This window comes from Quercus suber, unplaced genomic scaffold, assembly GCF_002906115.3.
Source record: "Quercus suber isolate HL8 unplaced genomic scaffold, Cork oak 2.0 scaffold_652, whole genome shotgun sequence".
NCBI classification, from domain to species: domain Eukaryota; kingdom Viridiplantae; phylum Streptophyta; class Magnoliopsida; order Fagales; family Fagaceae; genus Quercus; species Quercus suber.
In genome coordinates, this window is record NW_027070093.1 from 344710 (window position 1) to 358431 (window position 13722).

General features: G+C 35.5%; 2 protein-coding genes across 2 annotated transcripts; one reads left to right on the forward strand and one right to left on the reverse strand.

The window, feature by feature from the left end:
* Window positions 1–6562: 6562 nt before the first annotated feature.
* LOC112019509 (putative disease resistance protein RGA1) lies at window positions 6563–8592 on the reverse strand. The gene is made up of 2 exons (XM_024052027.2): window positions 8088–8592; window positions 6563–7158 (listed from the first exon to the last, which is right to left on the reverse strand). Exons 1-2 carry the CDS (start codon window positions 8590–8592, stop codon window positions 6563–6565), a joined length of 1101 nt encoding a protein of 366 aa, XP_023907795.2.
* Window positions 8593–10007: 1415 nt separating this feature from the next.
* On the forward strand, window positions 10008–13236 carry LOC112019504 (putative disease resistance protein RGA3). The gene has a single exon (XM_024052023.2). The coding sequence runs from the start codon at window positions 10080–10082 to the stop codon at window positions 12969–12971; it is 2892 nt and encodes a 963-aa protein (XP_023907791.2). The 5' UTR covers window positions 10008–10079; the 3' UTR covers window positions 12972–13236.
* The last annotated feature ends 486 nt before the right edge of the window (window positions 13237–13722 follow it).

The following is a 13722-nucleotide window of genomic DNA, read 5'->3' on the forward strand; positions in this document are numbered from 1 at the left end:
TACCGGCAGCGGTTCCTCTATTTTCTTGAGTTTTACAGAGTTATCTTAACGATTCTTTTTTTTTTTCTATTCTGCATCATGCCTTCTTTTATAGCACAGATCCAGCTCTGGGGTACTGGTGATTTCTCCTTTTTGCCTCTTAGAGTTTGTCCCGTGTCTAGTTGCTTCAGGATTATGTCGTTTCCTTTTCTTCATAGTTTCTTTCTTTTTGTTGCGATCAGATGAAAGTCTCCCAGCTAGCTTCCTATTTCCAGATTTTCCCGTTGGCTGACCTAAGGCTTTTTGCTTTTGCTCCAGCTTTTCCAGTCGTACTTTTCCTTGTCTCTTTCTTCAAATGGTTGGAACCAAAGTCCTGCGTTTTGCTTTGTACTTCCACTGCATGTCTGGGTTATAAGGTCCACGTGCCTTTTGTCTCTTTTCTCTCTTCAAATCTGCTTTAATTCACTTTAGCTGTGCTGCATGTCCTGAGGATCCCGAGCCTCTGGCAGCCTCTGGGGATCCCATCCCAGCTCTTTCACTGGAATTTGTTGGACTTTTTAATGGCCTTTTTTGCTGAAATCTGAACATATATAAGGCCTTAATGTTGATTCTTCTTGCTGCACGAATTGGGCCTTTTTTATTTTTTATGGAATGGGCTTTGTTGTGAAATTTTGGACCTCAACAGAGATAAAGTGAAAACTGATAATGTTGACATGAGAGTACTCTAAAATAATGTGAGAGAGAGAGAGAGAGAGAGACATATAATATTCGTTACAATTGCTAGCCAAGTTGTTGAATAGAGCAAAGTTGTTGTGACTACAAAGTCAAAGAAAACAGAGATGTCAATGCTACCAAGGAGAACACAGGGCCACAATATTTCACATGGTACTGTTTTTTTAGGGAAAATGAAATTATGAATGATTTGTATATAATGGATTGAACGAATTATAGATTTGAATGATTATGGATTTTATTTTATTTTCATTTTTGTTGAATAACTTATTTACTTGTTGTTTTTTGGCCTGGTTTTGTTTTATTTGGGTTATTTTTTATGTTATCTAATTTTTATTCTTGTTATTTTTTTTAAGAGGTTATAGATTATGTTTGAGGGGGCATGATTATTTTTGGAGTAATCCTATATCCACAATATTTTTGCAATAAATTTATGTGACAAACTGTTATTGGTAGGTAAAAAAATTATGTCAATATTGAGCCCAAATTAGAAGTTATAACAATTTACCACTTAAGATTTGTTGTGAAAGTATTGTAAAAATGATGTGGATGTAACATTACTCTTATATTTGTTGAACCTAAATTCTTGTTATTCTTAGATTAAAGTGCTCAATGCTTTTTTTAGGGTAGTCAAAATAGATTAATTTAGTATATTATTTTTTTGCTTCAAGTATTTATATATATATATATATATATATTTTTTTTTAAGTCAAGGTGTTCAAAATGTGGAGCCGTCAATCATCCAATCCACAACAATTTTAGCATCCGCCTGCACCGTCTCATCTCAACAGTACTTAAACCAAATGGAACGTCTTTTTTTTTTTTTTTTTTTTTTTTTTTTTTTTTTTTTTAACTAACTTAAAATGTATTATTATTATTTTCCTATTTTACACTTACCATTTTTTCCACTACCCTCCTCCTTTTTTTTTTTTTTTCCTTTGGCTATGCCCTCTCCTCTAGTGGTAGAGAGCCAAAAACAATTTTCAAGGGGTGTGTGTATATATATATTCTAAGTATTATTTAAGGGTTTTTCTTATTTAAGATCCTCAATTTAGATGCTCAAAATACCCTCAAATTCATCCATTTTAAGGCTTAAATCATAGAGTTAGACATGTAAAATTAGTAATTTAAAAACTCCTAATTTTTAGCTAAATTAAAAAAAAAAGTTTTTTCTCCCACCTCCACATTTCTGTCTCACGTTAGTTGTCAAAGGATCCTCGTGGCAGAATCATCCTCATGAAACTCATTTACATATATGTATATGCATTAAAATGTATATCCTAATCTAAGAAACTAACAATTATTTAGAGATATGTGTATTGTATAGTGTGTTTTTTTTTTATGAAGCACCCATAGAGGTAAAGGGAGAGGACAAAGCTCTATCGCATAATAAAACATGGAAAAAGACCATATAGATCAGAAAACCAGAGCTGCTGGGTTCTTACAGGCCTAGTACGCCCCGGGATCCCACGACAGTATGCCCGGGATCCCACGACAGTACGCCCCAGGGTACTAAGAGGAATTGTATTTTTTCATCTTGAGGAGCTTTATATGACTTGCGCACAACTTGATTCGTAATCAGCCCCATTTAGCTGCGGTGAATCAAGCCCAGTCTACCAAAACAACAAGTATTTGGGCCCGAGATCCTTGTCTCTACTTGGGCCTGTGTGCTAAGAAAAAAAAGCACTCTCACAGTGATCTTTTTATCTCTTGTTTTCATAAAGAAAATTTACCCATTTCTATAATCATTGCTTGTCACTTGAAAAATTCATTTATAATGTGGAAAGTTTAAACTAATTTATCATTTGTATCCCTTCTTTGTGTTTGTTTGTGATAAATTACCAATTCTCTGATAAGCTTAAATTATTAAGAAAATGTGAATTTAATCATTTAACTATAGGTCTAACATTCTCTCTCATATGTGGGCCTAAATTTCCCCTTCAATAAATGGGGCTCAGACACAATCAAAGGTACTAGGTAAACACCAAATTTAATTTGCTTGCTTATGTGCCAATAGGTAACCTGTTGATTTCTTAATCCTTACCATTTTTCAAGAAGCTCTACCACTAGATTTAGCTAGCCATTTTAAGGGGGAGAGATTTTTAAATGGCTACTTGAAGTCTCAATCAAATTACTTCTTTCTTCTTTAAAAAAGTTGGTTAAATGGATTATAAGTAGTCTCAAACCTCTTAAATATTGAAGAAGCCATTTTAGGCCTTTAAGGTTCAGGATCTTAAATAAGAAAAGCCCCTTAAATAATACTTAGATATATATAATATCACACACCCCCTTGAAAATTGTTTTTGGCTCTACCACTAGAGGAGAGGGCATAGCCAAAGGAGAAAAGGGAAAAAAAAAAAAAAAAAAGGAGGGTAGGGGAAAAATGTAAGTGTAAAATAGGAAAAATAATAATAATACATTTTATAGTTAGTTAAAAAAAAAAAAAAAAAAAAAAAAAAAAAAAAAAAAAAAAACGTTCCATTTGTTTAAGTGTACTGTTGAGATGAGACGGTGCAGGCGGATGCTAAAATTGTTGTGGATTGGATGATTGACGGCTCCACTTTTGAAACCTTGACTTAAAATATTATATATATATATATAAATACTTGAAGCAAAAAAATAATATACTAAATTAATCTATTTGACTACCCTAAAAAAAGCATTGAGCACTTTAATCTAAGAATAAACAAGAATTTAGGTTCAACAAATATAAGAGTAATGTTACATCCACCTCATTTTTACAATACTTTCACAACAAATTTTTAAGTGGTAAATTGTTATAACTTCTAATTTGGGCTCAATATTGACATAATTTTTTTACCTACCAATAACAGTTTGTCGCATAAATTTATTGCAAAAATATTGTGGATATAGGATTACTCCAAAAATAATCATGCCCCCCAAACATAATCTATAACCTCTTAAAAAAATAACAAGAATAAAAATTAGATAACATAAAAATAACCCAAACAAAAACAAAACCAGGCCAAAAACAACAAGTAAATAAGTTATTCAACAAAAATGAAAATAAAATAAAATCCATAATCATTCAAATCTATAATTCGTTCAATCCATTATATACAAATCATTCATAATTTCATTTTCCCTAAAAAAACAGTACCATGTGAAATATTGTGGTCCTGTGTTCTCTTGGTAGCATTGACATCTCTGTATTCTTTGCTTTGTAGTCAAACACTTTGCTCTATTCAACAACTTGGCTAGCAATTGTAACGAATATTATATGTCTCTCCTCTCTCTCTCTCTCTTCACATTATTTTAGAGTATCTCATGTCAACATTATCAGTTTTCACTTTATCTCTTATTAGTCTATTTTTCTTTTTCTTCTTATTAGTAGAATGACATTGTATACTTATGTATTCAGTTTTTTTTTTTTTTTTTTTTTGTGACATTGATATATTTAAAATTCTCTATTATTAGCTTTTTAGTGACTAAATAAAAAATCCGCCACTATGTCCTATGCTAATACTGCTCACTTATCTCTTATTTTGGACTGCAAGAATTTGGTGTGGTAGATTTCAAGAGAAAATTAATCATTCCTGGAAGGGGGCTGCCTTACAGTAATCAATGTGCTGATTAGTTGGCAAAGAAGGGAGCTACCTTACAGCAAGATTTTGTGATTTATGATAATCCTCCCATAGAGATCAATTTGCTTTATGATTATGTTGGTTTGTATTATGAGTTGTGTTTTTGTAATAACTCTTACTTTGTTCCTTAGTCTTTACATCAGTTTCCTTCTTACAAAAAAAAAAGAATGTCATATTGAAATGGAATGAAAGTTATAGGAAAAATTAAAAATTTTGAAACTGTAGAGATGAAATGAAAAGAGACAGATCTTAGAGGGTATAATTTGTAATTTAAATTTTTTATTAATAATTTTTGGTCTAAGGGGAGATATGAACAAGAGACGTTGCACCAGGAGGCATAGTCCTCAGGAAATGATTGTGCTACCTATTGAGTTAAATCCACACTAATTATTACTATTATTATCATAATCATCATCAAAATAGTTTAAATATTATCATGTCATTGAATTTAAAATAAAATAAAAATGACAGGAATTTTATTAAGAAGTAACTATAAAGGACAAAAGGTGTACATCTTGGCAATTGAAAATACACAGTATGGGTTTGGATACAATGGTTAGTTGCGGCTGTTTTAGGCTGTGCGTTTTCTCTTTTTTTTTTTTTTTTTTTTTTTTTTTTTTTTTTCACACTTGTTGACTTTGGGCAAAATTTACTGTGCAGTACTGTTAGCACTGTTCACGCACTTTATGTCACTGTTCACGCTAATATTTAATATTAAAAGTGGGTCCACAACACTATTCACACATTTAAAAATTATTTTGCTACAGTGTTTTCAGCAACAATCAGTTTTTATCAACTTTCAGTACAATAAGTACTATCNCAACTTTCAGTAACAATAAGTGTTATCCAAACGGACCCACAATCCATGAAGAAGTCTCCCCCATCCAAACCATAGTTTGTGCTACCCCTATGCAAAAACTGCCAACCTACGAGCAGCCCCTACAGTTTTTATGCCTGAACTAAAAAGAGAGGTGTTGTACCCTGCGGCCAATGTACATGCCTCATCTAGCTAGGTAATATGCCCACACTAGTCAATCTAGGTAAGACACTTGAAGAGCATGAATAGATGAGTCCCCTGCCACCCAAGCTAAAGAAATGTCCAAGTTCTGCACAAATTAGAGAGAGTATAATAATAAATAAACTTCTTGTATTATAGATGTGCGTAAAATACAAAACTAAGCACTCTTATATGTACAAGAGGTAACCTAATAAAATATTATAACAACTAAGAAAATATCACTGACAAACTCACTAATTCTAACAAATTATAAAATCATATGTGGAAAATACAAAAGCACAAATGAAAATTATAAAACTGAGTAGAGGAAAATAAAATGTACAAAATACAAAGACTAATCAATACAATTTTTAATGCATAGCATCAATGAATTCATGGGTTAAAAATTTTGTGCAAACTTCACTAAAGCAGATACTTTTCCATGCCTCCACTGCAACTGAGCAATGCCATACCTTTGAACTAGATTTTATTAAATCTAGATGACAGATAAGAATGAGGTAATTTCAATCATAGGGGAAGAGAAAGTAGCAATAAATTAAAAATATTAGAAAATAAAAGAAGGATGTAACATGCCGAAAGTTTTGTAAACAAAGGTTATTCTATGAGGAATGGAGCTTTTTAGCAAACAAAACAAACAAAGACCCCAACCCAAAGGGGAAACAGAAGTAAAAAGGAGAAAGCTTTTAGGTACATAACCAAATAATAATAATAATTTATGTTAGAAAGAAGCATCAATTCTCAGACTCAGATTGTAATATTCTTGGATATAAATTTGTTACAGTAAAATATAAACATCAACACACGAAAAAGTATTACCAAAACCTTAATATGGTTCAGCTTCATATCTTCATCGAGTGATGCATGGGATATGAGATATCTTGGTCCAGTCCTCCCCCTTCTCTTTGCGACAGCGTTGTTCCAGCTGAGGACACCCACTGATAATCAATTCTTGTCCAGTTGCAGTCTGAAGCAGGTGTGGCAATGCCTTCAGCTTGGGACAGTACTCAATTGTCAAGCAACCAAGATTGGCATTATCAAACTAATTCTTTCCAGCTTGTCCAATCATACCAATCTTCCCACTTGGTTAGGCTATAAAACCCGAGTCTCTTCAGTTTTGGGAATGCAATTTTTGATGATGTGGTTAGCACCTCATCTTGGTTTGGAATGCCATCATGTGTACCCATCCCCAAAAATCTAAGGCACATGGTCTTTACATGATACATATACCCTATTTCAGTAACTCAAGTGAAGGGAGATTTCCACAAGGAGGCAAATTCTCACATTTTTCACAATTTCTCAGTATAAGCTCTCTCAGGTTGGTTAACATCATTAACATCATTATCCAACTTGGTAACCTAGTGCCCTGGTGGTAAAGTACGTGTAAGGATTCTAAATTTGGATTTGGCTGCAATGCTTCAATTACATCATCAACATGATCTTCCATAGCTTCCTCTATTTTCTGAACAAAGAATTCCAGCGTCAAACCTATAAGTTTTTCCTTGTGCTTCAATTCTGCTTTCTCAGCCTCAACCCCACTTACTATATTTCCCAACCCATCCAAGCAAAGAACCCCTTGGAGGTGTTTCAAATTTTTTAACATTTCTATATTGCGTGCTTCATTATTATCATCGCCACTCACAATGAACTTGGTCAACGTTCGAAGAGAACTTAATTTCCCAATTCCTTTTGGCAACTCTGTTAGACTTGAGGTCTCTTCCAGCTCAAGGTGCCTTAAGTTGATAAGCTTCCCTATCCCTCGAGGTAGTCTATAAAGACTATGACACCAGCTAAGGTTCAAGCATTCCAAATTACACAAATCACACACTGCTTCAGGCAATTCATGTAGTTCATAGTTTTTACTTAAGGTATCTCAGATGCACCAAGTTCCATACCTTGATAGGAACTTCTTTAATTGCTGCAGCATTCAAATCTAAAGCCCTGAGCCTTTCCAAATTATTGATCAATTCAGGTAGAGCAATGAAGAGGGAGAAAATTGGAGGTGATAGACCCACTTAGATGGACTTGACCATGCAAGACAAATGGGCTAATGGTGAATGGATCATATGTGAACGGACACATGGTGGACTGAACATGGCAGCCACATGGCACTCAACTGGTCATTTTGTGGTTTCCAAGAAACCCTAAATAGAAAAGACTTGCATCTCAAGATTAGCCCTAGTCCACAGAGTCCCAATATGAATAGAACTCTAACATGAAGAAGATACGCGTATTAATGGAGATTTTCTTTATAAGAAAAAGGCTTCAGGTGCAAGTCAAGGGAGTTTGATGCTACACTACTATAAAAATTCAAAGACTCCCAGAAAAAAGGTATGCATAATTTCTCACAGTTCTGGCACTCTAGGGTTATGTAAAAAAGTTCTAACTTGACATTCGGAGAGTACTTGGCCGGTACTATACCGGTACTATCTGTTAGGTCTTCTCTCTTTTTGTTGTGCAGGAATTGTTTCAAGCACTTGAGGATCATGCGGCTTACCGGTGATTTCATGGCATCATCAAGCAATGTCTTCAGCCAGATTCAAGAGAGTGCGTGAATTCACTGCATCATAATTGAAGACGGGCATTTGGGCATTTGTTCCACTTATCAAGGTTAAATGACGAACCTTTTTATAAAATGCATGCAGACTTGGGTCTTTTTAACTGTCAATCTCCATGATAACACATTCGTATCTAGCTAGTAAGAAATTGTGCAAAGTCGTGAACTATGTCGTGCATCTTGCACTGTATTATGCTACCATCATCGTCTTTTATGAACTTCTGAAACAAAGAGTGTGCTGCTAAGCATTCAAAGTACTCTTGACCTGTCACTTCCATCTCTCTACTTCGTGACGAGCTGAGATAACCTAGTGCCATCCACAATTTTATCAAAACATGTGTCTTTATCTCATAATCTTTGGGAAATACAGCACAAAATGAGAAACACCGTCCTATTGTGGAGGGCAAATCATATAAGCTGAACAACAGAGGAGGGAAAAGGCCCTTTTCAGCCTCTTCTAGTTTCCAAATCTCGCTATCCAAAACAGTCTGCCACTCTGCTTTAGTTCTTTTGAAGCGCATGAGTGACCCTAGAGTTTTTGCAGCTAGAGGCAGACCCTTACACTTTGAAACAATTTTCCTGCCAATTTTTTCTAATGCTTCACACTCTTCACTGGCCCTTCCAAGAAATGCCAACTGACTAAACAATGACCAACTATCCCCCTCAGACAAATTCTGTAGCTGGACCAAACAAGAGCTTCCCATCATCAGTGCTACTCTCTCCTTACGTGTGGTCACCAAGATTGTACTTCCTTGAGCACCGTGCTGAAGACAATATTATTTGAAAGGCTCTCACTTTTTGTAGTCTTCAACCCACACATCATCTAGGACAAAAAGGATCTTCTTTCCCTGAATGTTTTTAGATATATTTTGCAGGATGCTTTCCGGTTCAACTAAACTTTGGGCAGATTGTTCAGCTAAACTTTGGCCTGATCCAACTTGTTCAACTATTGCTTTAGCAATCCTAATCTCATCAAAAGGATCAGAGACACAAACCCAAACTCTCATCTCAAAATGGGATTTCACCTCATAATCATTGTAGGCTAGTTGGGCAAGAGTTGTCTTTCCAATTCCCCCCATGCCTACATGGAGAGATGATGTGGAGTTTCTTTCCCTGTTCACTTTGACCACTCTCAGATAATAGCTTCCTCACTAAAGTTCCTTGTCCTTGTCTCTACGACGTATCTCTGATACATCTAGAAAAGAGCTAGTGTGTTCTCTCAGGTTGTTCAGGAGCTCTAATGGAGTTAAAGAAATACCGATCTTTCTCCCTGGTGAATCAGTGGTGATTCCATCTAGTTTTTTATTTAGTAATTTTATCTTCTTAGCAATCCCATGACAAAGCCAAACCCGACTAAGTTTCTGAAACTTAAGTTCCATGTGCACTTATTAATTTAAAAATGCCAAATCAACGGTGCCACTGTGGTACATTTTAAAGAAACTCAATTTTGGAAAACTTGTGTTACACTTAAAACTCGAATTTCTTGAACTCGAATTACAAAATAGTGGTAGATTGCTAAATATTTCGTAAGCAGGGTAGAATGCTAAATATTTTGCCCAAACATGATATGTGGCCAATTTGGCCTTACTAACCACATCTACAAAAATTGCATTCCCAAAATTGAAGAGACTGGCTTTTTTTTGGGTCTAACAAAATGAGAAGGCTGGTATAACTGGAAAAGCTGAAGAGAAGGTAGTTTGATAACGCCGATTCTTGGTTGCTTGACAATTGATAATTTTTTCTTGTTGAAGCATTTTTTTATTATAAAAAAATTTAAAGAAAAAAATCTAATAATGAGGTTATAGATTGACCATGCTACAAGTTCAATAAACTTTTCATATAATTTTTTTTTTTTTGCATGGGGTTACAGATTGTGATTAATATAACATCGTGTTCTGGAGAATCATCAATGATATTATTTTTATTGTACAACAATTGCATCTTGTCACCGATTGTGAAATTTATTAAGTAACTTTTATTTTAAAATTAAAATTATTTAATCTTCTAAAAAAGAACGTGGCAATCATTGATGGGGCGATAGTGCATGCAATAAAGGAGTGGCTTATATTGTACGGTGGGACTTTTCTTCAATAATAGAACCAGTCGTATAAAAAAAATCACCACTGGTCAGCAGCACTAAACTCATCCCAGTTTCTTTTTCCTATACGTCTCTGCAAGTTATAATTTAAGTATGGCTGAAGCACTTATTTCCCAGATCCTGGGACAACTGATCTCAGTCACTAGCCAACAAATAGCAGAGAACGCGAAATCGGTGGTGAGTGTTGAAAAACAAGTTGAAAAGCTCACAAGCAATCTACAAGCCATTCAAACTGTCCTTGAGGATGCAGAGAAGAGACAAGTCAGGGAAGCCAGTGTGAAACGTTGGCTAGATAAGCTCAAAGACATGTCCTATGAGATGGAAGACTTATTGGATGAATGGAGCACTGCGATTCTGAAATCAAAGATTGACAAAAACAAAGACAAAGTCGAAAACGATGACAACAATGATCTTCTTCTAGTTCCCAAGAAGGTGAGCTCCTTTCCTATCTCTTTCTTGTCTTTGAATCCAGTTAGTCAACTTAGTCGGGCTACTCATCGTCCTGGCATTGCTAAGAAGATAAAAGTAATAAATGGAAAACTAGATGTGATTGCAAAAGAGAAAGATAGGTATGACTTTAACTCCATTAGAGCTCCTCAACAACCTGACCGTGACAGACAACAAACTTGTTCATTTCTAGATGTATCAGAGATACGAGGTAGAGACCAAGACAAGGAAACCTTAGTGAGAAAGTTAATAATACTATCCGAGAGTGGTCAAGCTGAAGGTCAACAAGAAGGAAATGTTAATAACAAGCTCCATATGGTCTCTATAGTAGGCATGGGAGGAATTGGGAAGACAACTCTGGCCCAACTAGCCTACAATGATGAAGAGGTGAAAGCCCATTTTGACATGAGAATATGGGTTTGTGTCTCTGACCCTTTTGATGAGATTAGGATTGCCAAAGCAATAGTTGAACAAGTTGGACAATCGGGTCCAAGTTTAGTTGAACTGGAAAGTGTCCTGCAAAACATGTGTAAATCCATTAAGGAAAGGAAGCTCCTTATTGTCCTAGATGATGTGTGGGTTGAGGATTACAAAAAGTGGGAGCCTTTGAAACATTGTCTTCAGCATGGTGCTCAAGGAAGCACAATTTTGGTTACCACACGTAAGGAAAGAGTAGCACAGATGATGGGAAGCTCATGTATGTTCCATCTGCAGAATTTGTCTGAGGGGGACACTTGGTGGTTGTTTAGTCAGTTGGCATTTCTTGGAAGGGCTAGTGAAGAGTGTGAAACATTAGAAGAAATTGGCAAGAAGATTGTTTTCAAGTGTAAGGGTCTGCCTCTTGCTGCAAAAACTCTGGGGTCACTCATGCGTTTTAGAAGAACTAAAGCAGAGTGGCAGAATGTTCTGGATAGTGAGATTTGGGAATTGGAAGAGGCTGAAAAGGGCCTTCTACCTCCTCTATTGTTTAGCTTATATGATTTGCCCTCTGCAATAAGACGGTGTTTCTTATTTTGTGCCGTCTTTCCCAAAGATTATGAAATAAAGAAGGATGTTTTGATCAAATTGTGGATGGCACAAGGTTATCTCAGCTCCTCGCGAAGTAGAGAGATGGAAGTAACAGGTCAGGAGTACTTTGAAAGCCTAGCTGCACACTCTTTGTTCCAGGATTTCATAAAAGATGATGATGGTATCATAATACAGTGCAAGATGCATGACATAGTTCACAACTTTGCACAATATCTTACACGAAATGAATGTGTTATCATGGAGGTTGACAGTAAAAAAAAGCCAAGCATGGATGCAATCTACAAAAAGGTTCGTCACTTGACCTTGACATGTGCATCAGATGCTCAAATGCCCGTCTTCAGTTACAATGCAGTGAATTCACGCACTCTCTTGAATCTGGCCGAAGACATTGCTCTACCTCATTTATTCGATAATTTGACACGGCTTAGGGCATTAGATTTGAATGCTGCTGCAATTAAAGAAGTTCCTGTCAAGGTACGCAACTTGATGCATTTAAGATACCTTAACTTGAGTAAAAACACTAGACTGTATGAATTGCCTGAAGCAGTGTGTGATCTGTGCAATTTGGAATCCCTGATCCTTAATTGGTGTCAAAGCCTCAAGAGACTACCTCAAGGGATTGGGAAACTTATCAACTTGAGGCATCTTGAGCTTGAAGAGACCTCAAATCTAAGGAAGTTTCCTAAAGGAATTGGAAAATTAAGTTCTCTTCGAACATTGAGCAAGTTCATTGTGAGAGGCGATGGTGTTAAAAAGGCATGTAATATGGTACTGTTAAAAAATATGAAACACCTCCAAGGGATTCTTTACTTGGATGGGCTAGAAAATTTGTTAAGTGGGGGTGAGTCTAAGAAAGCAGAATTGAAGAACAAGAAAAACCTTTTGGGTTTGAGGCTGGATTTCTATGGTCAGAAAAGAGAGCAAGGAATTCACAGTGATGATGATGTAATTGAAGAATTGCAGCCAAATCCAAATCTGGCATCCTTACACATACTCTACTACCAAGGCACTAGGTTGCCAAGTTGGATAATGATGTTAACCAACATGAGCGAGCTTATACTCAAAAATTGTGAAAACTGTGAGAATTTGCCTCCTTTGGGAAATCTTCCTTCCCTTGAGTTACTAGAAATATGGTATATGTATCATGTAAAGACCATGGGCCATAGATTTTTGGGGGTGGATGCACATGATAGCATTCCAAACACAGATGATGTACTAACCACATCTACAAAAATTGCATTCCCAAAACTGAAGAGACTCGGGTTTTTTGGCTTGACAGAGTGGGAAGACTGGTATGACTGGATAAGCTGGGGAGAAGATTGTTTGATAATGCCGAGACTCAGTTGCTTGACAATTGAATGCTGCCCCAAGCTAAAGGCACTGCCACACCTCATTCAGACTGCACCTATACAAGTAACTATCAGAGAGTGTCCTATACTTGAGACCATGCTGCCACAAGGAGAGAGGAGAGGATTGGGCCAAGATACCTCATATCTCAATCAAATTTGATTCATTCTGTACATAAAAAATACTTTCCTTACTCGTTGAAGGTATGAAGCTGAGTGAAGCCGAGCAAGGTTTAAGTAATAGTTTAGTGATAATGACATTTTTTGTGGTGCTCTATTTAACTCGGGTCTTGGTACTTTAATTTTTACTTTTTCTTGTGAGTTATTGTAATAAATTTATATCCAAAAGACTTTATTATATTATGAGTGTAGAACTGATGCTTGTTTCTAATTAAAAAAATAAAAAATGTTTTACCACGGTTTTTGAGTGAAGTACGTGGTGTGCATGTTTGTCTCTCCAAAAAATATATAATAAGTTTTTCTTTCTTTCTTTCTTTTTTTGTGATAATTTTCCTAAAAGATTCCTCCTCTCTTTTTTCTTTTGTTTTTTTCTTCTTTTGCCTTTGGGGTGGTGTCTTCGTTTGTTTTGTTTGCTAAAAAGCTTCATTGCTCATAGATTAAACCTGTGTTACAAAACTTTCAGCATGTTACATTAGTTTGTAATATATATCTAACCTATCCTCGAAATTGCTTAACTCTTATTGAGCCATCTAGCTTTAGTACAATTCAATCGAAAGGTATGGTCATGCAAGGATGGATTGTCCCAGACGAGAAAATTACACTCCAAATTCAATGCACTCAAAACTACAAAATATATATGTAAGTTTGACACTCTTAGTTTTGTTGTTGCCTCATAAATCCTTCAAGTCGGCATTTTCAATAATTAATTTTCTTTTCCAAACTACATATATATA